The sequence below is a fragment of the Ylistrum balloti genome, unplaced genomic scaffold (assembly GCF_031769215.1).
Source record: "Ylistrum balloti isolate Yb309-2 unplaced genomic scaffold, AGI_CSIRO_Ybal_v1 Utg370810, whole genome shotgun sequence".
In the NCBI taxonomy this organism is placed as follows: Eukaryota; Metazoa; Mollusca; class Bivalvia; order Pectinida; family Pectinidae; genus Ylistrum; species Ylistrum balloti.
Window position 1 is genome coordinate 220,219 of NW_026782469.1, and position 27,078 is coordinate 247,296.

General features: G+C 35.4%; 3 protein-coding genes across 3 annotated transcripts; 1 reads left to right on the top strand and 2 right to left on the bottom strand.

Annotated features, from left to right (window-relative positions):
- Positions 1-539: 539 nt before the first annotated feature.
- LOC132558682 (perlucin-like protein) lies at positions 540-2,807 on the bottom strand. Its single transcript, XM_060223278.1, has 4 exons — positions 2,753-2,807; positions 1,891-1,968; positions 896-1,069; positions 540-781 (listed from the first exon to the last, which is right to left on the bottom strand). Exons 1-4 carry the CDS (start codon positions 2,805-2,807, stop codon positions 540-542), a joined length of 549 nt encoding a protein of 182 aa, XP_060079261.1.
- Positions 2,808-11,417: 8,610 nt separating this feature from the next.
- LOC132558674 (octopine dehydrogenase) lies at positions 11,418-17,470 on the bottom strand. Its single transcript, XM_060223269.1, has 2 exons — positions 17,380-17,470; positions 11,418-13,863 (listed from the first exon to the last, which is right to left on the bottom strand). The coding sequence occupies exon 2, from the start codon at positions 13,843-13,845 to the stop codon at positions 12,643-12,645; it is 1,203 nt and encodes a 400-aa protein (XP_060079252.1). The 5' UTR covers positions 13,846-13,863; positions 17,380-17,470; the 3' UTR covers positions 11,418-12,642.
- A 710-nt stretch (positions 17,471-18,180) lies between these two features.
- On the top strand, positions 18,181-21,303 carry LOC132558683 (uncharacterized). Its single transcript, XM_060223279.1, has 5 exons — positions 18,181-19,146; positions 19,197-19,414; positions 19,786-19,921; positions 20,338-20,443; positions 20,828-21,303. The coding sequence occupies exons 1-3, from the start codon at positions 18,758-18,760 to the stop codon at positions 19,911-19,913; spliced, it is 735 nt and encodes a 244-aa protein (XP_060079262.1). The 5' UTR covers positions 18,181-18,757; the 3' UTR covers positions 19,914-19,921; positions 20,338-20,443; positions 20,828-21,303.
- Positions 21,304-27,078: the final 5,775 nt, after the last annotated feature.

Genomic DNA, 27,078 nt, shown 5'->3' on the forward strand with positions numbered 1-27,078 from the left:
TAACTGACTAGATTAATATTAGTCATTACCCAATAGCCTAAGCTTGAGTCAGCTTGACTCATTTGCTTTTAAAATAACACTGCTTATAATAAATCCGTATCAAATATATCTGTAGCAAAATCCTTGTATCAACCTCCATACCTGAAAAACAAATACAATCAGGTGTCCAATTCCTTTTTTATGAACCTCATTAACAACTACTGACAAATTGACCAAGCTGATTTGGTCCGGTGAGTTTTGGATCCTAGATGTTTAGAAGAGACTGCCACAGCAGATTTGTCCTCTTTGTTTATTATAAAGCGTTTGACTCAGGTCATTGTATCCTAAACTTTTTCAGACTTAAACACCACAATCTGTTATACAAACAATCTCTAACCTCCCAACACAAAATTGATAGATTAGTTAGTTTAACTTTATTTTGTAGACGTTTTGTGATATATAACCGTTAGCAATGTATACACAAATATTACAGGATGGTAGACTCCTAAATAGATTTATCATCAATACACTTAGCATTATCATAGTTAGGCATGCTCTTTCTAATTCCTTCGTTCGCAAATGAAATGAAGCTTTGCGGAGCACTTGGCGTCAAACAGAAGAAAAAGTTTCGGGTTGAAAGCACCACAGTCAGCAGATGTATTGACCGCATCTTTCAAGTTTGCATTGTTGAATTTTGTATTTATGTCCTGTGTTTGTAGTAAAGTACCATCCAGCCAAGTCCACACACCTTCTGATGCTATATCTGTTACTCCGACAAAGAACGACCTGGATTTACCGTTATCTGTAATGAAATTCATTTAAATATTAAACATTTAAAAATGAAATGTATTAATAGATTTCCGAAATAACAAAAATACACTGATATTGATATAAACATACATAAAAAACAACTTACAAAAGAATGACATATGTCTTAAACCAGCCGTCTTTTCTGGTGTCTCAAACATAACTAATGCACCACCGTCGTCCTCACAGTACTGTTGGGCGTCGTGCCAGTTCTTCTTCTCTGGAACTATTTTCAAACATTGGCCTGTCTCCCTATTCAATACGTAGCCAGCGCTGTCACATTCTGTATGACAGTAAAATTAAGAAAATACTTTTGTCTCAATGATTTTTTTTAAACTGAACTCGATTAATTGTGACAAAATGTTCATTAAAATAAAACCTACAAAGACACCCCCTTCCAACGTCCTTTAAAAGTAAGAAAATTCTTGAAATATGAACATGTAAAATGAAAACAATGAAAAAAGTCAATATAAAGTTTTATATCCCTTCTAGCACATGTATTACTTGGATTATTTGAAAATGTATGTGTCATGTCAGATGAAGAAAGGTACTACAATGTAATACAAGATTGAAGTATATCATACGAGTAGACCCATATGGTTTTGAATTCGTCTGACCTAGCTAAGTTAGACGTCAAACTCAACGCATGGTAACACAGCATAGGATAAAGCATAACATAGCTTTTTTGTTTTGTTTTTTTTTTTCTGTGTGTAGGGGGAGGGGGTGATAAATATTGGAAAGTTTTATTTTCACGTTCACTACATTCAATGTATTGCTATACAGAGGTCTATGATTGCAAATAAGAATTGTAACAGTGGTTTACACCAAATATCAAAATTCCTGTTAGTTTGTCTGTGTATTTTACTGTAAATGTATTTTTATAACTGTGTGGTCTGCAAATAGTTGTTACTAAGAAAGTTATATTACCAGAATCAAGGCGGTACGATTTCGTCCCGTTCCGAACAATCAAATTTCGAAGGAACATTCCCATGTCCCTTTCGTCTCCTCCAGAACAATAACTTGTCGCATTTTCATAAAAGACGATACTGCATCCAACGTGAAACAGACACAAGCTCAAACATGTGTATAAGCTGTTTGTATTACCATGGAAGACATCAGCAGAGACAACCTTATCGGAAAACCACGGAAATAAATTGAAGCTTGAACCAACAATTGCGTTATCTGAAAAATAAAATACAAATCTCATCGAATTGACAATAACATATTTCAGAGTACAGAGTGTATATTACTTTTTGTATGCATTTGTACGAGGCATTATTGGAGTGTATTCAACAGTATCTCTTTTTAGTAATAAAAACATCATTAGATTAATCGATCCGCGTTCTATAGTAAACCTGTTATTGATATACTACCTTGATACTAAAGTGGTAATTATCTCTTTAGACTTCATATAAATATGATTTAATTTCTATGCCACCGATACGGAGTACTGCTTTCCAAATTCTAGTTACGATATATAATACCGATATAGATACCTACTTGTGAAAACCATGACTGTGACAGAAGCGGTTGTAATTCTACGTATCCGACAAAACCAGGATGTAGATCCCTTGTCCTTTACATACATCACTGCTAACGTTTAAAGATTCGCTGCATGCTATACAGAAATATATAAAGTGACTATGTTTCATGGTTGGATACGTAATTAATAATACATAGGCTACATATCAACAAATACATGGCAGACTCAAATGATAAGATCCTCATAAGCCCCCAAGACATTTCCTCAATATTTAGTCATTTTGTATAATTTGTATAAAAAAAGAGAAAAACAGACGTATCAATATTATCATAATCCACATTAAAACTCAATAGAACAAGAGCAAAATATAATCAAAAGAAAGAATTACACGGAAACGCCTAAATATTGCACAAGGAGAATAATACCAGGTATTGCGGAAGATTAAGCGTTTTCTGATTCACTGACGACATCCGTCATGCAAACCTTGGTCTATCCAAATATTTATACAATAGCGAGCATCAACCACGTCCAGCTTCATATCGCACTAAATATAATTATTTACTCAAAGTGCTAGATTGATTGATGATCATTCTGTTTGAGATTTCATGTCAGATAGTCTGTACTGAAACTATCTTTTATCTGATATCAAGTATTTAAATTTACTGAACTGGGAATATCTATAATTAGAATAATTGGATACTCAGTAAATTAAAGGTAACCGAAAACATTATATCCGTCACAAAGTTACCTTGCCCCAAAATATCCACAGGTTATTTTGCAGTATTATACTTGTGACAATTTTGAGATATTTAGAGATACGTCGAAAAAAACACAAAAAGTGCGAATCTCAAATTGACCGCTGGTTTCGGATTCGTTACTCAAATGTGGGATATGTTAATCAACTTCAACACTGTCAATTTATATCATGAATTATTATTATTAAGTCTTCTCCGTGTATGTATTTATAAAAAAAAACTCCATACCATATCAATTTAAACTCTATAATGTTTGTAATTGGTATCATGTATTAGTCTTTTTCCCTAAAAAGTTTGTTCTGCCTGTTGCATAGATGAACAAGGAACACACATTGATACTCATGAAGATTTTATACGATATACTCCTGTTTGCAATATCCATATTATATACGTATATTTTAGATGCTTCATTCTTCATGTTTTTCAAATGTATTTGATTTGATGGTAAACTATTCTGCGTACAATGATATTGATTTTTACAATGTGTAATTATATATTTAACATCACTGACAATCAGGAAATATTTTACGAAATTCAGGTAAACTTCCCATCATTCTGACATAATTTATACTGCAAAGTTATCACATCACTCTCCCGTAAACACAGCATAGTATCACGGCACAGCGATCACATCATTCTTCCATCAATATGACACATTATTACGGTGCAGTGATCACATAATTCTTCCATCAACATGACACAATATTACGGTACAGTGATCACATCATTCTTCCATCAATATGACACATTATTAATACATGATCAACATGACACAATATTACGGTACAGTGATCACATCATTCTTCCATCAATATGACACATTATTACGGTACAGTGATCACATCATTCTTCCATCAACACGACACAATATTACGGTACAGTGATCACATCATTCTTCCATCAACACGACACAATATTACGGTACAGTGATCACATCACTCTCCCGTCAACATGACAATATCACGGCACATATTGTCAGACTAATGCTCCGTCTGGGTCTCTCACGTCACATAAGTAAGTATACATTAATTGTAAATCCCACTCTTCCGTTGTCCTTTTCATCTTGATGTAGACGGGCGTTCTGGTATTCATGCATGACAAAACGGCGATTTTATTATCGCTGCTGTCACTCCTGTGACTACTTATACTGCAGCTAAAAATAGCAGTTTTCCATGCCTGTGGATGTCTTCAACAACTCCACTCAACTAATATAATAGTCCGGGAGCTAGAAGGGTCCACCGTGCACCAAAATGTGAAAAAAACCTCATAAAATCGTTATTTTTCTACCAAAATGACCGCAATAGAATAACAAACAGATCTGTTAACAAAACAAACCACTATGCATAGATTTATCTCAACAAAAATGAATTTGTGTCGCTTGTGAGGTCAAAATGTAACATTTTCACGAAATGATTGTCATCATTTTTTTTTTTTTTTTGGAGGGGGGGTCAAATTTCTTACATACCTGTTCTCAATCCCCATTCAATCAACATAAAACACAGATTCATAACAACTTCCCGGAGCAGTCAATCACAACTTCATGAAGACGAACGCCACCATATATCCTAAATGAAACACAGTATTAGCTTTCTTGTTTCATTTGGGGAGAATATAATATAAGATATAAGACCCAAATTTTGGTGCACCGTATGTGACACATTGCGAAAACTAATTTCTCATCAGCGATGCTCAAAAGCGAAAAGTTTGTAAAGACAAATACCATGTAAATGAGATTGGAGCATGTATTTCAAAACGACCTGACACGAAGTCAAAAATAAGTGTAGGATAGCATTTTTGTATGATAAAGAACAAGCATATAGTGATTGGTTTTAATACATACACGGACAGTGATACAAGGTTCGTCTGATACCCAGGACCCCCCAAAAGATGGTGGCCCGCCGTCAAAGAAAAGGCGTAGTGAAAATTATAAAGCATCAACGTCCGATATGAAAACAAGATGTTTCATCCATATTCAAGGATTAAAATGTGGACAACTGCAGCTATTCGTGAACATGAAAAATGGCAACAAAACATTGGACAAGATAAAAGAAGTAGGATCCCGAAGACTTTGCCAACCAGTCGGTTCTATACATAGAATGCAGCAGGTGTGCGACCTCACATTATATATGCATTAAATATGTAAACATTAAATGAACATCTCCTTACCTCACGGCAATTAATCGTTAATAATCTCATACCGTCGGAAAGGAAATTTTATTTTCATTTCTTCTGTATTATTCTCTTTTTTATTCATTATTTAAACAAAATGTATATGCTTCGGCTTCGATTATTGCTGGTCCAGTGCTATTTCGAAAACTGTTGAATAAAGATTGATTTTTATAATCACTCATCATTATTTACGTGATCGCTATTTAGTGGTAACTTCACGAATTTTCGTTTAATTTTCAATCCGTAATATTAGCCAACCATTTTTACCAAACCGCACAAAATGTACGGTCCTATCGCACAGTTGTGAGCACGTTACTGTATCGTGCGCACGAAGTATTTGGTGCGTTGTGCGTTACCACAACTGTACCTAGAGAAGTTGGAAGCGATTTAACCAATAACATATATAATAGCATCTATTGGGCACCTTTAAAACGATAGCGTGTACAACACATTGCGAAAATATATCGGATTGGCAATTTTTAATAGAATATCAGAAAAATAAGTAAATGAGTTGAAACAAAATAAAATGAATGAATCGATAAAAAAAATATATCAGTTGATCTTTGAACCCCCAGCAATAATCGAGTTCTTGTTTACAACCATATAACAACAGTCTCATAAATTTATCGACCTTTCTGCTCTGTTTTACAAAAGCAGTTAACCTATAAATAACCCTATAGCAGTTTGCTCCTTAATATGCTCTGGTGCATGATGGAGCATTTTAAACGAAGTAGTAGCATTGACGAACAGACGCCACTGGAATATTTCGGCAAGAAAAACCTTGTACAATGCCCATGTGTGTTCAGATCATCTGATTTAATCAGATGTACTCGCATCATGGTCATTAACTTAAAAATTAGTATTATCACATCAATATTTACTCGGTAACCGTTAATAAGTACTTATATATTATTGTTTCAAAATGCAGCTTGCTCTTAGAAATGATAACGTTTTGCCCTGTACCCTGAAACTGGCCATGGGGTCGGTGACACATGTGGTCGTGGTGAAAATAAATGAAAAAGAATCTAGGCTGAATTAAGAAGAACGGCCATATCTGATCTTCCAGAGTTACTGCCCTTCGTTACGCTCTGTCCGATAGTACTGGGTATCTTTCATCCGCGATATTCCAGGGGTTACAATCACTTTCGCTCTCTACATCACTGGAACATGTGATAGCAAAACTGAAGGATCCATGTGCGACATCATGTAAACAAGAAGAAAAACACTGGTTTGATCCTTTGATAAACATCAAATGAATCCAGATGTCGCATAACGGTATATCATAATGGCTTTTAAGTTATGTGTCGATCCCTGGTAATCTTCAAAAGGAGCGTTTCAGTCTGTGGTTGGTCAATTGTTTCTCCCGGAACAAATCAAATTGCTTCGCTTATGCCTTGACAATTTTGTCAAGACATACCCTGAGTGTGCAGAGAGCGAAAGTGATCGTAAGCACACTGGAAGTTATATGATGTGGAAGGAAAAAGTAGTCGATACATTTCTGGAGAACTTCCGATACGTTTAGAAGTTTCCAGTATTGGCTCTTTCAAACGCAGATATGATTCAGTGCATGATGTAGCGTTTTAAACAAAATGATGGTCTTAACGGACAGCAGACATTTTGAAAGCAAACCTTTTACAATGTTCTCGTGTGGTCAGATCATCTTATTTAGTCATTTAGTTGTTTTAGTCGCTACGGTTATTGACATCAAAATAAATAATATTATATTATGAATAATGGCGTAGCCATTTGGAGCGAGCGTGGTATTATCATTGATGCATTTCATTATTACAAACGTGTTTTGTGATTCCTAGCTTATCCTTTAGTTTATCACTATTTTTGCTGAGTAAGATACTAATCGCGTAGTTCCGTTCAGCCAGGCTCTTGCCACATGTCAACCATGCTTGCCTAATTTACTTACATTTTGTACATCAGTTATCTCTTTGGAAAATGTTATATTCCCTTGTGAAAAATCAATAATAATGTATCTGATGCTCGTTAATTGGTATCCCTGGGTTTTGTTCTTAAATTTTCTGGTTTTTGTGTGGGTTTTTTTTAATGTGAACCTTGTTTTTGTCGTTAATGTAAACCTTATTCCTATTCCAGACGTTTTTGTCAGGATTGTAAACCTTGTTCACTTTCGAGAACTTTCATTGTTGTTGTAAACCTTATTCCTATTCGAAAAGTTTTTGTCGTTGTTGTAAACCTTGTTACCATTCGAGAAATTTTTGTCGTTGTTGTAAACCTTGCTCCCGTTCGAGAACGCGACCTATATAGTTTATTTGGACTGGCAAAGATGACATGACATATGTCGTCGACGTGACAGAAGACGCTTACCTTCCTGTAGTTTCTATGTTTCGCCATGAGATACGGTTTTCTTACCCTGGAATTATGAATAACCTATTCTTTAATATCAACAGCATGTTTACATTGCATCAACTCTTTCCGTGCCGTTGTCGACTTTATTCGACAAACTATGATGATGTTTTGTAAACATTTATTATTTATAAGATGTAATAGCAGATTATCATCGTCGTAATATTATATCTATGAAAATATTTTCTTGGAATTCTAAAACAATGACTTTGGCGGGTATTTCTTCAGGTAACTGGAATTTTACACAAACCAGCCATGATATTTCCCGCCATGTTGCCACGGTAAACAAACACAGCAGACACTACTTTTGTTTTTGAGAACGAGGACTGTAAAGAAATAAATATGGCATTAGGAACGCCATAGATATTCTATATTTGGCTATTACCGATATAAGATATAATTGGTCTAATGATGGGCCTACGTCTCATGACACACACATTACCATAAAGGCCTGTAACATACCTTGACGTAATGACAGATTTAAGCCCCATGACAGACGTAGTCTATTGACAAACCATTTACTGTAACACGGATTGTTCCAATACCATAGAGTATGTACAAATAAAACTGTGTTACTGACACACATATTTGTCTGTTTCGTATTGGCGCCAATACCTGTCTATTATAACATACAAGTTCATTACATAAAATCATTGCATATATTAAAGTATAGGGTAATAAACTTTTACATATTTAGTAATCAGAATTTGTTTGGTAAATAACTCACCTATTTGTTCCTCACAAAGGTAATTGGCAGTTATGTAGCAGTAAATCATGTATGAAGATCACGCACTCTTCTTCTTTTATTCCAGAACAAATTATAATAATAATTGAATGTAATTGGAATGATCATTAGCATATGTCATCATACATTTTAGTGGATATAGTTTCTTCCATGAATATTTCAGATAATACAGTACCTCATATAATTCTGAGACAAAAAAAGTTATATATTTTGTCAAAACATGTGACATATATGAAGTAAATATTGTGTTTGCACATAACATTTGATTTTGGTATCAGATTCAGCATAATTATTACTGACAATTTACCTGATACACGTATATACTTGCACTACCAACATAGTTTATGTTATAGTTACATAATAATGATATATACATATTTGCAGTTTATAAGTTATCAGTCAACTAATTAAACTATAATATATTTTAATATCATATCATCACTGTCATCACAGTCGCCTGACATCACAGTCGCCTGATATGTAACATCATTATGGGTATACACATTTTGTAAATTGCTAAGTCAATGGATTAGGGGTTATCAGTGTGTCAAATGTTTCTGCAGTTCTCTATTTTCATGTTAGATCTTTCAGTTTTTCATCTATAGAAACAAATATCTCAAATTGTTTTCTCTCACCTGTTACAGTCTTTGCTTACACATTCGAGTTTGTAATACCAAGCTGATTCGATCATCGTTCAGTCTCTTTATGAATCAGTCTGATCACGTCCGCACTCATCACTAGAAAAATATTATGAGGTTTTCTTGCTCTTATCATGCCATTTCTCGCGAACTTCACAATCACAGGTCGTGGCTTTGATGCCCCCTTTGTTGGAGTCATGTGACATGTGACATGTGACAGGTAAGATACTGTAACCCAAATAATACCTCACAAAATTCAGTGTCCAGGTATAGAACAAATTCCACGTAGGTACTGTGAATAGTATCTACTGAACTTGAGACAGTAATAGTTTTCTTCTCAAAATGTTAAAAACATTGTAAAACTCTGAAAACTTGTTTGATCCAATACGAAGATCATAATATGCTGAACATTCCAATATAAAAGTGTTATTGAACATCCTAATGAAACATGATTAAACTGACATCAGTATTGTTAAAGACAAAAACTACCCTCCACACAGGAGGACAGCCATCTACTCAGTCACCGTTTTAATGACAGAATTATAAACACGTTTTTTAAGAATAGATCAGTAATATCTAATCAGTGATAAAACGTCAAAACAGAAATGACAAAAACACACAAAACAAAACATGAGAAACAAATTTTCACCATTTTCATTTCTGTTAATATCAACAATGTAAGATTTTAATACGGGGATCTGATGTTGTTCTTTTTAGCATCAGTGTTTAGAAAGAAAATGAAAAAGTTCCCAATTTCACATATTTCAATCAAGTCTTTTAACAATACCTCATGATATAGCAAATTGAAAGCGACACCACAAGAAGTATGTTGAATTACTTGTCCAGTGTATAGCCCCACAAATATCTGAAATTGTAACGATTCCGTGTGTAAATTAAATGCTATAAATTTTTAATGGTACCGACTGGTTTTCCTACAGATTTTGATATAGCACAAGAGATCTAGGCTATGAATGAATGTATGACTGAAATGATCATGATGAATCAGTTGTTAAACATTTACCGTTAGTTAAGTTATCTATATTGACATGGATTTGTAATAATGTCAACAAATAAGACTTCTGTTTGATTTCTATAACGACAAATGTCTGTGACATATTTACAATTGCACACCATCTCACCATCAGCTGACACATAGCAAACACTTGACATAAATATTGACAGCGTTAATATCAGCATACATGAAGACGTTATCGCACAAGTTTATTTCCAATAAACCCTGTAACATTGTCCCCTATCAGTTGTACTGAATTGTTATAACAGGTATATGACAACATTCATAAATGCGATGGCCAAATAGTGCCCTTTATGATATCGATTCATTTTACATTCCCACGTCGAAAAAATGTTTAACCCGATTCGAAAGACAGAAAATTTTCCATACAAAAGCGAGATTCATTTCTCACTATTTTGCAATATACTTTGACTTTTATATTAATGTCGTTTATCTTTGCATATAAGACAACCTCAAATTGACATAGGTGCAAATAAAAGCCTGGCGGTCAATATATGGTTCCGGACGGTACCAGGTAATACCACGCGTTAATTAGTATCACTGTGTGACCGTGACCTTTGACCTGCTTTTGAAAAACTTAAACATTGACCTTAACTATCGCAAGAGGTAAGCTTTAATATTTGACAGAGTTACGCCCCTTGAACTTGTAAAACTTCCAATAATTTACAGTTTCCGATCACTTATGGTATGCTTTACAAAGTGTTTTCAATGTCCCACTACAGAGTTTTGTAACCACCTGGGGCAAAGTGTTTCATAAACACGCCTCATTTTTGTATAACTGTGTACTATAATCTCTATATAAAATTTCTGCGACGCCATTGGCTTTGGAGTAAATGTGATACATACATATCCTATATTTAGAATGTTGTTTTCACAAATCACATCCGGAGTTAAGTATTTTACTCGTGGCTTTCAGATATAACCTGCAGGTAAGGTGTAAGGTGTGTGCCTGCTGTCCTCATTACATGATAGGAAGAGGAAAATAAAATATTTATGAATCCTTACCTCTTGTCCTCCGAGAGATAACTTGGTTTTACTGTTTTGTCCTTCACCTTAATTTTGAATGTGATTCTAGGGTAGTAATGAATTTTGTGTCTTGAACAAGAATGATTATCGGTGCTCCTTCGCTGAAAATGAGTTGGCTATCGAAACTGACCGTTGGCATGCTCCTTATCAACATGATTCCATACGATTCAGGTGCTTGCAATTTAAAGGAGAGTCTGAATGATTTCGTATCTTTATATGACCATGGTTGTTGTAAAGACGTGAAATAAAGTGTTGAATAATATGAATAAATCTGGTAAGTTCAAATCTGTGAGGGAAATGCAGACTCTTATATATATTGGTCAGCAGCATGATTTGTAGTTTTGTTTTTGTTTTTTTTTCTAGCTGTGTCATGAATCAACAACAAACACGAAAAATAAAAAAAAATCCATTCAATATCAACCAATTAACTTTAATAGACATTCTTGACAAAAATCTAAATATTGGAATTAAAAAGTAAAATAAATACTGACGTCTATCACAGATCTAAGCCATTCATAACGCATAAGCATTAAAAGGGTACATTTAGATACACTACCAGATATTTAACATGTTAGCGATCCAGAAAAAAAATCTATACAGGGTGACGCGTAAGGAATTCATTATAAAAAGGTTTTCATATGAGATAAATGTAGAAATTAACGGCGATTGACGCATTTTCCTCAATTTGCAAAATTCGTTATTCCGGAATTGTTTGGAAAAACGAACAGCTCGGACTAATTAGGTCATCTTGTAAAGGGATTCATGTTATACATGAACATTAAAAAACTCCTGGTGTGATATATGGAAACGTTTGTATATCAATATTTATAATATGATATACTCTTCAAAAAACAGATTTTGTCCAATACGGTCAAATACTGTAAAATAATTAATTTTAGTGAGTCGAATTCTTTTTTCCTCTGAATCCTCGAATTTATATCTCAACGAAATGGTAAACAGATAAAAAAATAGACATTCATTTTAACACTAATGAATTTTATGACAAAACTGAAAGCCAACTAAAATGTATACCTTTCCAGAAAAAACTCTGAAATTTGAGACCCATGAAAATTTACGACTTCACAGTACTGAATTATATCACAAATTTAGTTAATTAAGTTTTAGTCTACAATGTAGTATACTCACCCATTTAGGGCATATGACAAATTCATCTTTCAACATTAAGTATTTGGTCTTAATTTTCTCAATCACCTAAGGACAAATTGGCATATTATTAATAGCGATTTTTAATCGTGGACATATTTCTCTCAACGTTTCATATAATGTTACTGACAAATCAATGGGATGGCATTTCTGTCCTGACATCATAAATAAGATTATCCCGTCCTAGCTCTAGGGTATAAGGAAATATCACACCAGTAACAGCATGGATGCACCTATCTAGGGTAGACGAAAGCTATAAATAGTATAGCCTAAAAGCTGTATTGATTATCTGCCCTTTGATGTTTGGGGTCTAAAGTATAAACTCACTTGGAAGGAATTATCATAGGTACAAAACGATTCATTTAAATGCAACGTGTTTTCACATATGCACAATTCTTTGGAACAGGTATTTGAGTCACGGTATCTGCAATAAATGCGGAAAACGGTAAGTACCTAGATACACTTGTCATTCACTCCTTTTTACCAGTCAGAATAGCATTCAGGGTATTGAATCCATACCGTTGTGGACAGCGTGTGGTCGCCACATCTTTACCAGTTAGAGCCCCATCTACAAGATATTCTTTTCCAATTTTCTCCTGTGCCCACATAATTAGTTTGTCGTTTTTAGGAATGGGAACCCCAGCCGCAATAGCTACTCCTTTGAACACTATCATCCCCATAGGTATATCCTCTGTCAGGTAGCGATTCCCGAAATCAGGAACAACACCACCATCTTCAGCCTTTACTGGGTGTACAAGCCCCTTATAACTCTTGTTAGTGGTAATAGCGTGGTATAGGTCTTTGTCGTCCTGAATATCTTCATGATAATACTCCAAATACCATTGGTAGATATCCTTGACATCCGAAAGGTCGTTTCCTGGACACGCTGCCATGATGGCATTCGCTACTTCCTTGCATTCGTCGCTACACGCTGTTAGCATGTCCGCCGTTGCTTGATCAATGCCTTGGTAAAATAATGGCGCTTCAGCAACCGGCTTACCGTCCCATGTACCCCATCGACCGTACAAAATTGCAGGGTGGACAAAAGAGTAGCTCATTATCAACATCTCTAGGAAATGCTTGGCGAGACGGAAGACAGGTTCGGCACCATGTAGCATCTGTAGCGTTGACAGTGGGTCAACCGTCTCGGCTGTACCCTTGATAAGCGAAGCTGCAAGTACCGATTTGGTACCAAGTACTTCGACTTTCTTGCCGAACTCTTTAATGCGACAAGCCCATGGAAGCGTTTCAAAAGACATCATTGAAACTGCCGCAGCTTTGTCTCCTAAAATATCACGACATTGGAATTCAAAACCCGCCTGACTAGGCAGGCCGACAATAAGGGCCGAGTCCTGAACATGTGGAGCCATAGCTTGGAAGTAACCCTCGTGTGCAAAAGCAGGAACAGTTAGTACCACAACATCCGCCCCACTGATAGCAACTACCGGATCCTTGGTGATGACCTTCGGGCGTGATTTGACTTCGGTTTTTGTTCCGTCTTTCTCATTTACAATCACCGTCAATTCATCGCCTCCAAGTGCCTTTGTCCAGCGCTCGGCTTCATCAGCAAATAGTGTCAGGACTCGGACCTCGACTCCGTCCCTTGAGGCAGCGAGACCAGACAGAGTGTGAGCGCCATTACCACCCCCACAGACACACACCTTGATCGTCATATCTCACGGGGGTTAAATCTGCAATTAAAACAATACATAATGTTTAATGGAACATGTAAAAGTAGAATACTGTAAAATCAATAAGTTTGGCTAATATAAGAAATCACAAAAATGATATTACAAGGCTTTTTACAGCTGGTGTATCTCGTGAATGGCATACATCAATGAATCAAATGTGAAGTGAAAATTATTTTGGGGAAACCAAGCAATTAGAATTCCACTAAAATGTCTAATTGTACAGAATGTCATCTTGGGATTTAGTCTATGATTAAATATATTGCATTTGAATAGAATCTATATATATAAAGCTGCATCGTTCTTAGAAAATTGTATTTGGAATGTACATTATTTAAAAAAAAAAAACGCTGTCAGTCAAGCGAAACTTAATGGATGTCCTTTACGCAGTAAATATTGCCAGAATGTCTCATAGCAATGTAGATACCATTTTATTCAGTTCTGTAGTTTAATAAATGAATTCTCCCCAAAACCAATAAACAATATTAATCGGTTAATTTATTTGACCTGGTGCTTTGCTTATTTGAATAACAGTATCTCAGATTGATCTAGCCGTATAAAAATACAATTCCATACTGGTCACTTCCAAATGACCAAGACGGATAAACTATATCGTCTTTTTGTGAATAGCTTTTGGGTATGGCCTGAAATTGACAAATGAATCAAATGTGTCATCAATTAGGGACAGTAGCAGTCATCACCAATTATGGCCTTTTTCTATAACTGGTCTGGTCTCATTTTTTTACGCTGCAAGTTTTGCGTGGTTTGGTTTCAGGCCTGTAGCTCGAATTCCTCTCTTCTTTGTAATGGATAGAATGTGGATCAGTGACCATCAAAATTCAATTAACGGTTGTTTACAGGATATAATACTGTTAAGTCCATGGCACTTTGTTCGAATTAATAACCTTCAACATATGACTAATTTCACCACAAGAGAAGGGAGATAATTTCAGCAGCACCATCATACCAATTAATCTGCACTCCGTGTGTAAATAGTTAACTATATTCAAATATAAAGTCACAGTCATGTCAAGGCTTACTATAACAGTGAACATTATTGTCAAATTCAGGTCAAAACTTCCTGTAATAGCGAAGGCTTTAGTCACAGTTATGTCAAGGCTTTCCGTATCAGTGAAGACTATAGTCACAGTTATGTCAAGGCTTTCTGTAACAGTGAAGACTATAGTCACAGTTATGTCAAGGCTTTCTGTATCAGTGAAGACTATAGTCACAGTTATGTCAAGGCTTTCTGTATCAGTGAAGACCATAGTCACAGTTATGTCAAGGCTTTCTGTATCAGTGAAGACTGTAGCCACAGTTATGTCAAGGCTTTCTGTATCAGTGAAGACTATAGTCACAGTTATGTCAAGGCTTTCTGTATCAGTGAAGACTGTAGTCACAGTTATGTCAAGGCTTTCTGTATCAGTGAAGACTATAGTCACAGTTATGTCAAGGCTTTCTGTATCAGTAAAGACTGTAGTAACAAAAGTCGTTTCTTTTTACAGCGGTCAGGTTTTATGTTTATCAAGAAAAATAACGTGTAAGATTTGGGACCAGGTTTATCAGTTTATGGACTTATAAATACGATAAATGTCTACCTAGTTTTACAAGAATGTACAAAAGACACATAAATGCACCTTTTCATACAACTTCAGAATAAGACACAGTAGAGCCAAGTAATGAATTTGTTCAAACTCTTGACTGAAAGGTGCACTAGCGCCTTAATTCAACATATTTCATAATTATCATTAATCTGATAAATTCAAGATTTGTATTATGCTCATTAAGACTACAGATGACAGGTGTGAAAGTGACACAGGTCAACACATTCTAACCTGGTAATGTAAGAGACAAAACATATCACATGGCTGTGTCGTGAAACATTACAAAGCTATCCTCCCTTGAGACATTCTACAGCATGGACTACTTTGTGGTTTGATCATTTGAACACAAATATTATATTTCTTAATCAATTGATAACGTCAACAGGATTTTGTAGTATTAATGTTCTTTAATTGGTAAAATAAACATTGACTGAAAAGAACAGCATTCAAACTATGAAACCAAATCAAATCTGGGACAAGACCAGACCAAACTATAGGACCAGACCTGACTTAACCAGACCACAATCTTGCTCGAGACCAGACTAGACCAGACCAATATCTGGAACATGACGAGACCGGACCAAAATATTGTACAAGACTAGACTAGATCACACCAAACGAGACCAGATCACGTTTCGTCGTCGTCATCATCATCATCATCATCAACATGTTTCGTCGTCATCATCATCATCATCATCATCATCAAATAATGACATTGATTTATTCCAATGTCTCAGACGTCAATTTAATTAAGATATTTGAAAACAGTTTAAGCTCCACAGTTTCAGCGTGTCTTTTGTGCCTCTTGTTATGAACATTTTAAACAGAGCAAGTATTAAATAGATTCAAAAACCCAACAGAAGTGATATTTGTAATCAGTTACAGAATCTCAAGTGAAGCAACAATGTATAGTACCTTTGATGTATATCTATTTCTGTTTTTTACAAGTGTGTAACACCAGTTTTATCTTCAGTCTAACATTTCGTCTAATTTAAAGCTACATGCTTTGTAGCTTAAGCCTTACATAAATCTGACAACACTCACGTCTTTGAAATCAATTCTCAAACGCATGGTGAATTTCAGCCATTCACTTTCCTACATTTAATACTGTTTTTTATTTAAATTCAGTCGTTATCAAAGAGATGTGGAAAATACAGAGAATGTATACACATCCAGTAGTTCATGCGTAATAATCCGATTTACTCACTTCCGAAAATAAGATATTTCACAAATTAACTACTCTTCTCTCCTATAACTTCTTCATTAGATGTGTTGAAAACGTCCCTCATTATTGAGAATAAAACTTGATTGATTTGGAATTTAACAAAAAGATATCTGTAAGTGACACGGTATCATGTGTTGACAACACTAACACACGTGACAATGCCAGTCTAGACCGGAACTAGTTTAATTACTAAAGCAGAATAGGCGAAAAGTGCATGTTACAGGTCACAATATATATATTTCCGGTTTGCTATTGTTTCGTGTCGGCTCATAAACTATACATTAATAAAATGGGCCGTTGAAGATAGTCTTATATCACTGCACGTGTGTGACATGATGATATGGTCCGTTTAAAATACAATTGGACAGAAAATGGAGAGCCTTACTGTTGAAACGCTCAAACCATTAAACTAAACACAAATATATAATCGTATATGCGTACAGATGTATACATACGCTATTTATACTGAAAACACAATTTCTGACAATACATTAAATACCTGACTCGAATTGACAGAAATCACACAGGTGTACGGCACATGTGCCTTTTCAGTCATACGTGTACAACATGCCTTATTCATTTGAAACGAAATTCTATTTTTGCAAAATCACGTCGGATTAAATATCATATTGGTGCGTTTGTTACTAAAACACACAAAGATCAGACGATAAATGAAAATTGTAGACTTACCCGTCAGTAAGGAACGTGTATCTCCTCGTTTCACTGTTGACCTACAACCATCCTTGAGCTCTCCTTGACCCATCAGAGTAAATTATGCTGATGAGCTCAAAATACAAGGCTTGAATACGTACACTGATCCCCTCCCGACACACACACCGCACAGTTGCACACAAATCGATAGAGCGGAGAGTTAACTCGCAGGTCGAATACGTACCATATCACCAGGCAGACAAGCGAGATATTTATTTGACAGAGATAAAAGAGACACAATTATATTTTAATGACGACGTTGCATTATACCAATCTCTATTGTTATTGTTATTGAGGAGCCGCAAGGTACTATGGGAGAGATTGGCATTATACTAATTTACATGTGACCGCAAAAAATGAGGACAGATGCGGCCAGCCTCATTCTGAGAAAAAGTCGTCTAAAGTCGCGAGACACATCTCGTCATTTTTGGCACATGGTACTCTAGTAAAAGAATTTTTCTTCCTTCCTCTTACTTATTTTTCCTTGTTGATTATGCAAATGTCCGTATTTGATATTCTGTGATATTTTTATGCAACCTCACAACCGTTGGATTTGACGCTGAGCGAGAGCTGTTAATTCGATAAACCAATAAAAATGACTTAGTTTAAATGATATTATCAAAAACTAAAAAAAATACCAATCTAATATTCCATTTTGATGGATGACTCCACCATACTGTCCAGTAAGACGACTTCGTTAGTTATATATATATTTAATCGAACGCACCCGATTAGTAGGGGAGATCACTCCACTTTCATTACTGTCCAGAAGAAACTCAACAATGTCAACATGAGTCCAGACGCTGAAGCATTTTTTTAAATGTAGCCTGTTACGAGGACTTATAGGCCTAAAGATAACTTTACCATTGAAAATACGAACGAGATATTTTGAACCACGCGCATTTCCTTTGAATCGGTCATGTATGATGCAGTTGTGGACTTTACTTTTGTTCTAGCCTAGTTGTTTACGTGCCAGATACCGATGTCAGTGCCCAGTCATGATGTTGTGATCATAGGGGTTTGGACACGAGTTCAAGTATTTGTCTGTGTTAGTATACTTTTGAATCAGCTTTCAGTTGCCACAATTGAACTCCAGTGGTAGGAATTATTTTGGTTCAGGACAACCACTCATAAATGGAATGGAGATTGTGCGGAACAGCTGCATTATTCAAAATTGTAAACATCGTCCGATCGTACTGGTGCTGTCCGAGATCTTTCGTCTGATTCTAGGGGTGTGGAGCTGAATTCCACAATGACACATGTAACCGTAAATTACATAGTGGTGCACTGTGCAGTGAAAAAATTGACTTAGAATCTGATTTTGAATTCGGAGAACATTGTCAGCAATTAACACATAATGTATTTGATATTACAATTAAGACTGAGCTTTTTGCTCATCGTGGATTCAATGATCCTTCCCAGTAATAGAAACAAGAAAACAGAGAGGGAACAATCATATCAAGATTTGAATGTTCTTGGAATCCATGTTTGTATATTTTGCTTTATACATGATAGCAGCAAAAACAAATTGCAGGCAGTTAGTAAATCACTGGACACAGATGGCTTGATTCCAAGAAAACATGTAAATTCTGGGAAAGCTCCACATAATACACTGTTCAGGAATGACAGACACCATATCACAACATTTTTGACCAATATGCTAATGGCAATGCATCACCTATTCCTGGTACACTACCAATTTATAGATCAGAAAAGCTGCTTCTTGCACGCTCTGATACATTTGCTGTTGACATGACAAGTAAGTCTTCATACGTTTCAGAGAGTATGCCATGATTTGTGTCTGTACATAACCATCATGAAACTATGTACAGACTTATGCAACTTGTGTCAAAATTTTTTTCACACAAATTATCTCTGACTGGTACAGCAAATGATGATGAGAAGATACAAGTCTTGGAGGAATGCAGCAACTGTTTCAACAAACAGAGACCCTATACAGACAGCAATGCACAGAAAACAAAGAAAAGTTATTGCTTCCAGAAGAAATTAGAAGGTAATTAACTTAAAGATGACATCAGATTTTTCAAGAAACAATTTTAGTGTGATTCTATTAGCTATGTGAAAACAAGGTTATGGCAGATAAATAAACAACTGATAGAAATTTATTAAAAGGTAATTCATATCAGAAGCTATAATATCCTAACCATGTTGTTTGTAAATAAAGAAAAAACTCATAAATACAGTGATTATGACATATTTTACTACATCAACTATGCAATATTTTTTCAATTTATTTGAATAGCTTTACTTAAAAACATGCAAGTTGATGGGGCCATTCATGTAAGTTACATAAGGATTAAAACATATAAAGAATAATCTATTTAATAATGAAATAAAAATTGATGTATCTTTGTGTCCTTTTAGGTAATTTGCCCTGTTCTACAGAGGGAGCTTTCCATTACTCCTGGGATTTTGCACTGCAAATTCATTTTACCCATAAGGTTCAGCCAGTTGGCCCTATCTTCTTTAAGACCCCAAGAAAGTTTTTTTGAGGATTCAGGTAACAGTCATGTATCATTTTAGTAAGAATTTGACAAACTTAAGTACAAAATTCAATGCTGGTATATTGCATTTTAACATATCTTATATATTTATTAATGACTATCAGTTGTAATATATGCTTTATAAATCCTTAAAAAAATCAAAACACATACTAGTCGTTCTTTACGATGTACACATTTTTAAGAGAGCTATGCAATTATGATGTCATTTTAGGAGGCTATAATTGAGTCTGATGATAAGAAAAGACATTTTCATCACTATGAAAACTTCCTATGGATAAAAAAAAGCTTTCTTAGTTATATATACTCAGTTATACTTCATTTAACTGTTCTATTTTGGTGGATGTGGCTTAAAGATCGGGGATATGGAAGGGAGCTAACTCTGTTGTCTACAAAGTCTTATCACTATTTTCAGCATCATGGACATAGAAAAAACATGGTCAACATCCATTTTGGTAACTGTTGTTGACAGAATAAGAACAAAATTGTGCTGTGGTATGCCCTTTGGAGAGTCTTACTAGGTAATTATATCAGTTGCTGATGTGTATCACATGTATTTTAATCTTGACTTTTGTACTCTAAAATCTGTCATATGTCAAAGGGTGACATAGAGCTGGAGCCTTTCATAGTGTTACTTATCCTCATTAGTATAATTTTGGGTGTAAAATAATGACGCACAACTTAATATCCTATTATATTCATCATAACGAGTAGTTTCTTTCAATTTTATGTTGATGTCAGCTTTGTCAAAATTTTACTTCTATGGAAATAACTTTGATATTGTTTTAGTTTGATACTGTCATCCACTGTGAGGGTGAGGCATTTCAAAATTACTTTATTTTCTTTTCTTTCACAATTCAACATTGAATATAAAGTTCTTTTATGTCTATTTCAATATCTTACAGGTCTTCATGTTGTCATCCAATACTCCATGATGATTGCTGGCAATGCAATGTTTGATCCAGACTGGCATTTTGGTGTTTGGAAGTTAAGCTTTAGGTCCAGTCACGTTGAAATTCTAGAGAAGATTGCCAAGACATATTTCTCATGTAGTAGACATAACATTCGACAGTTTGTGAAAGATAAGGACAGACCAGCAATGTGTAGAGACTTGAAGTCATATTTAAAACAACATTTCAGGCCTTTGAAAACTTTAACAAAATACCATCATTTTTTCTTTGTTGACTCTGCTAAGCCAGGAACAGCGTTTTCCAAGGAACCTAATGATTCTCCCACATTGTTATGTATTATGCATGTGCTATCTGTTCCATAACCAAAGAGAAACTTGGACTTGTTAGGAATTGTATTACTGATCACTTTTGAATTAATATTTGTTTGTGTTGGCAGTTGATGTCAGACAATTAAAAAACATATGCACATATCTCATGTTTTGTAATTTTTTATCTCAATTGTTGATACTAATTTTTGTTTAAATGTACATGGATTGTCTCCCTTTGCTGCATACTGTACCGATATATTATGTGGTAAAAGTGTGCTGTCATTAGAACTAATGAATCATATTTTTAAGATATACTCTTTCTTGTTATTTCAAATAATTGTTTGACTTTATTCGATTTAAATATGATATACTTAAATGGGGTGTCAAATACAGTTACCTACAATATCACTATTTGACTGTTTTAATTTGTGGTAAATTCAAGAGCTGCGATACAGTTTATAAATTGGATTTTCTCTGTGATGGTAATACATAGACCACTAATATTTTGGATGTATATATTGTACAATATAGGCTTTCAGAAAATGTATCAATCTCAACATACATTTTTTTTTCATCTGGCCCCATTGTCACAGACATGGTCACATATATTATGAGAGACCATGTGAGAGAAAACTTACAGTAAAATTACCATGAATCTTTCATTTATTTTGTATTATTGCTTAATTTTTTTTCTCATATTTATTTTAGGTTTTTATTAGGTCGCCTGAGCCAAAGGCTCATGGTGACCTATTGCCATCATGATTTGTCTGTCGTCGTGTGTCATTAACTTTTCACATATTTGATTTCTTCTCAAGAACCACTGAATGGATTTTGACCAAACTTGGCACAAAGCATCCCCATGGGAAGCTGCTTCTAGTTTGCGATGAAAAAGGGCATGGCCCCAATAGGGGCCCCAGGAAGGGGGGAAAAGTGGGTAAAATTAGGTAAATAAACAGTCAGATTAAGTTCATGTTTGATATTTAGGGTCCTTATGGCAAGGTCTACAAAGTTTGCGAATGAAAAAATAAATCGGGTCAAAAACGGCCCCAATAGGGGGCGCTCAAAAGGGTCAAAAACTCAACTTTGACCGATTTCAACCAAATTTGGTAGACAGCATCTATTAATGAAGGACATATGAAATTATGTTGAAAAAGGTGATAATGTCCCCTTTGGGGGCCGTAGGGGGTGTAAAAGGGGCCATATGTTAAAAAACCATCATTAAATGACTACTTCTCAAGAACTAGTGGATGGATTTTGACCAAACTTGGCACAAAGCATCCCCATGGGAAGCCGCTTCAAGTTTGCGAAGACAAAGGGTATGGCCCCAATAGGGGCCACAGAAGGAGAGAAAAGGGGAAACTTGATACGAATGTTCTACACAAGGTCCTGGCAAGTGATTTAACTTTTTTGGGGCGATTCAAAATCCAAGATGGCCACCCTGGCCTCTGTTTGGCTGAGACATTATGGACTTCCTCTCAAGAACCATTGGGTAGGTCATGTTCAAACTTGGTACAGATGTTTTACACATTGTCCTGCACAGGTGTTGTTACATTTTTTGCAACATTTTAAAATCCCCAGATTATTGACATATATTCCTCAGGTGACCGTTAAGGCCCCTTGGCCCTCTTGTTAGCTTACTTGGCCTGAAGGGCCAGGTGAGCTTATATCATACTACTGCGTCCGTCATCCCTTGACAGTCAGTTTGTTTTTTAATACAAGTCAGAAACAACTTACAGGATTGTGACCAAATTATGTCAGAAGCATCCCTAGGGGAATCAATTTTCTATAAATGGTGCATCATATCCCCCCAGCGGCAAACGGGTGGGGTTCTAAAGGGGAAAATTTTAAAATACTACTCCTCCTGTAAAAATGATTGGATTTTTACCCAAATTTAGTTTTAAGCATTGTTGGATGAAGGGAAATCATTTTTGTATAAATGGTAGGTTTCAGATTCGTGGGACCTGAGGAGTGAGGCCCATTATGGATAACAGAGCATATTCTTTGAAATCCTACTCCTCCTGTAGAAATGATTGGATTTTGTCCAAATTTGGTCTGCAGCTTTATTGTGTGAAAGGGAATCACATTTGTATAAATGGTGGTTCTCAGCCTCCTGGAGCAGGAGGGGCGGGACCCAATAAGGGAAATAGAGCAAATTCATTGAAGCCCTACTCCTTTAAAAAATTTAGTCTAAAATATTATTTGTTTACGATTAACCCCCCCCCCCCCAAAAAAAAAAAAAAAAAAAACCTCCCCCGGAGCGTGTGGTGGTTGGCCCAATTGGGGAAATGTAAGTTCTTAAATATCTTTCTTCCAGACAAAGTTTGGTCTGAAGCTATTATTATGAATAGTGAATCTGACCTCTGTTTGACCACACGGAAAATTATATCAGAAATTATTTTCATATTATTTGAAATTCTTTATTAAATGGCATAATATCTAAATTAGCCAGGTGAGCGGTGCAGGCCTATTGGGCCTCTTGTTTGGTTGGTAAGATTGTGTTGATACTGTACTGGCATGGAATATTTATTTCACAATGATTACAAAAATATGACCTCTCAAACCAAAACAAATAAAAATAAACGGAAAAAAGAGAGGGAGACGACTTTGTTAACTTGTTTAAGTACGGAAACTCCTTTTGTACATGTACTTTGGTCAGATATTAATTATAAAAATACACATTTTAATCACACAATCAACTGCCATTCAGTGCATTCGCCCGTGATAAATTTCGCACATGTCATAAGTGTACTGTTTTTCATTGACTGCTCCAGTCAGAGATCGATTGTGATGTCCTAATATGGCAAACGACGTTATCATATAAACTGACATTTTCACAACAAAATGGCTGGGTCCGTTTCGTTTTAATGTGATTGTTCTGAATACGAGAAAACTTCAATTTGTCTAAACATTTTCTTATGATATTCTATAAGGTCAGTAAATGTTTCATATAAGTTTTAAAAAAACACGAACTTGATTTTCTTTCAGCCAAACCGGAATAAAATCCGTCAACTCTATTGAATTCTATACGATCCACGTGCTGACCGCCTCTATTCAGATGACGGTAAAGCCATCGACGTCACCACCAAAGACGGTTCCTCCCCTCTGACGGGGATGCAGATCGCCATCTCACGTCGCCAGGACACTAACGTCCGTCGGTAAGACGATACCTGACAACGGGAGGAGTTATGAGGAGACGGAAAACCTGTCAACCAACCAACCGACCATCGCCTTTATCACGTTGAGCGACACTTCGTGAATACAAACTTTTTCACAATGCTTTTCTTTTTTTCTACGAATATATTATGAACTCTACATAAAAAGCACGTCGACAATGCAATTAAACATTTAGATGCAACTATTTTGTATGTTAATGTAAAGGTATATTACAATAATGGCTCCCTATTTTAAAACAATACAAAACAGAAAACAATAAATTGTGTACGATTATCTATTGGAGATTTTTAATTTTTTTTTTACCATGGAAATTTAGTTTGCGTTCCATTTGTCGCCAACACCGGCATTGTCGGTATGTAGCATAGCCGGCAAAGTTGCGTGTACTTCACATTAAAGCGACAATAATGTTTTAAAAACACTTCGAGAAAAATATATAAACCGTTCTATTTTCCAATAGTATGTTACAAAACTTAGACTTTCTGTCAATTACTAAAATTAAAAGTCACTGCAATCATTTTTTTATTGATATCTAAAAAATAAAGAATGTAAACACTGCGGTCCTGATCTAATTCACATATTACCGCTCGTAACCCTGATGCTGCGCATGCGTATAAGCCTAGAAAGAAGCAATATGGTAGACACAAATACAAAAAGGCGAGGAAGACCTAAAAGTTGCCTTACAGAAATTGCCAGAAAGCGTAAGAGGAAGGAGTCAGGCTAGAAAAGAGGTCAGACAAGAATTTATATTAGACAGGAGATCGATAGATGGCGAAAGATGAAAGAGGATCTGGGACTGAATACGGATTCGGAATTTGCGAAGCTGCTACTTGACTGGGTAGCATAACATTAGTCCTATAATCATAACGTATCCGTCTGTCATTGATTATAATCCAATATCCAGTGTTTGACGCGTGAATATTTCATGAACAACACTACTAAAAGTTTTATCTGATAAATGTTGAATGAAACTAGTTGTTTTATTTGCTTGAATTTACTATCGACAACATGTGATTGTTGTTGACCGCAATGTGGGGCTCAATTGGGGATATTCGTTCTAAGTGTGAAAATATGACGGTATTGGTGTTACTGTAAGAATAACAACCGTAATGATAAATATAGCCTTCATAATAAACAATGCAATATCTATTAATATGTACAGACAAAGTATCAATTCCTGTTTTTTTCTGTTCCGATTGTATTTACCCCCTTTGGGGCCCCACTGGTTCAGCGCCCGCGAAACGACAAAGCCAAAACAAAACGAATTACTAAGATTTATTTTTTTTTAGATTATATATTATAACACTATAGAATCGTTTACTGCAAACAAGAATTAGCAGAAAGGTGCAAAAGCATGTGTCATAACACATGTGGGTTTGTTTACCTCGTATCCCATTTTTTCTTTGCGGCGGATGTAAATGACTTTGTCACGTGATAAGCCATGTGACCCACTCGGCTTTCTTCGTAATAAGCCGAGCGTGAACATGTTTATAAACAGTAGTCAAGACAGGGACGTATACCTTCTTGATACAAAACGTTTTCTTCTTTATTTCTCAAGTATGCTGTTACGCCAACATGAGATTCGACAAAATCACTCTGTATTATACGTCCCTGATCAAGATAAACAATGTTTCGACGCCGAAAATATATACAAAAAACAACAAATTCGACGATATAGGTGCGTGTATCGCTTTCTTATGGATATAGGTTATTATTCATAAGCCGAATTCTCCATTTCCCGATGTTGAAATCTAAGGTAATAGCCGCTTTAACAATCTGGCAAGAAAACACTAGTTGTTTCATTAAGCGGTGACTACATAGATGTTAATGAATGTTGCCTTTTAAACTTTTTCTCCCACATATGATCAGGCCTGGATCTATCTGGTTATCCAGCGGTATCCATGAAAGCAATGCTCTATTGCAAACGCCTGTCTTTGCCAGTTGCTATGACAACTTGATGGCTGCCTGCGAATCAACATTGTCCTCTGTTTTACCTTCATTTACAAAAGAAGCTGCCACGCCAGATTAAGTAAAATCATGATGTACACGTTTAATATTGTTCATATATATGTATCGTATACAATCAAACGAAATATTTTCTCGAGTATAATACGTTCTCTTAATAAAGTTTATTTCATATTTCAAATCTGATTAATTAAAGAAACAAACAAACAAACAGATCAGCAATGTTTTTATCAGGTCATCTTATTCAGTAAAGACTTCTGAAATTAGAGGAGATAGCTATCATATCAAATTTGGAAATTTAATTGCTGGTTAATTAGATTAGATTTTATTTGTTATTTAGCTATCTAGAGACTGGGGGTCAGTTAACGATTTCTATATAAAGGGACACAACTCCTACGATTATTTTTCCCTAACCCCTTCCATCAGAACTTAAGAAACTTATCCCGGATTTGTAAAACTTTTTCCTCTTCTTTCGTTCTTTCTTTTCTGTCATTCTTTCTTTCTTTTTTCCTTCGCAAACGATGTAGGTTTTTATTGATAAATAATCAAATTATTTTCGACGAACATAATCAATATTCCCGGTACTTCACTCAAACTCAAATCCTGCGTCAGTTATTGGAAATGGCATTGTCTCCCCATGTGCAACACTGACAAGTCGATTATCGGATCTTAGCAAGCTTTTATTAACCCAGTCAATTCTGTGGTTATTCTCCCCATAGATAATTGCTACTTTCGTGGGTGATAATATCAAATGATGTAAACATTTGACAGTCAAAGGTGAAGTTCGAACCTTTTATAGTC

Coding starts and splice junctions, on each gene's coding strand:
- LOC132558683 (XM_060223279.1), top strand. CDS start 18,758: ATGTATTTGATATTACAATTAAGACTGAGCTTTTTGCTCATCGTGGAT. Junction 19,147..19,196: donor CACGCTCTGATACATTTGCT/GTTGACATGACA, acceptor TATGCCATGATT/TGTGTCTGTACATAACCATC. Junction 19,415..19,785: donor CTTCCAGAAGAAATTAGAAG/GTAATTAACTTA, acceptor GTGTCCTTTTAG/GTAATTTGCCCTGTTCTACA.
- LOC132558674 (XM_060223269.1), bottom strand. CDS start 13,845: ATGACGATCAAGGTGTGTGTCTGTGGGGGTGGTAATGGCGCTCACACT.
- LOC132558682 (XM_060223278.1), bottom strand. CDS start 2,807: ATGAAGCTGGACGTGGTTGATGCTCGCTATTGTATAAATATTTGGATA. Junction 1,969..2,752: donor AAATATTTGGATAGACCAAG/GTTTGCATGACG, acceptor TTTATTTTTCAG/ATAACGCAATTGTTGGTTCA. Junction 782..895: donor AAGACATATGTCATTCTTTT/GTAAGTTGTTTT, acceptor ATTTCATTACAG/ATAACGGTAAATCCAGGTCG.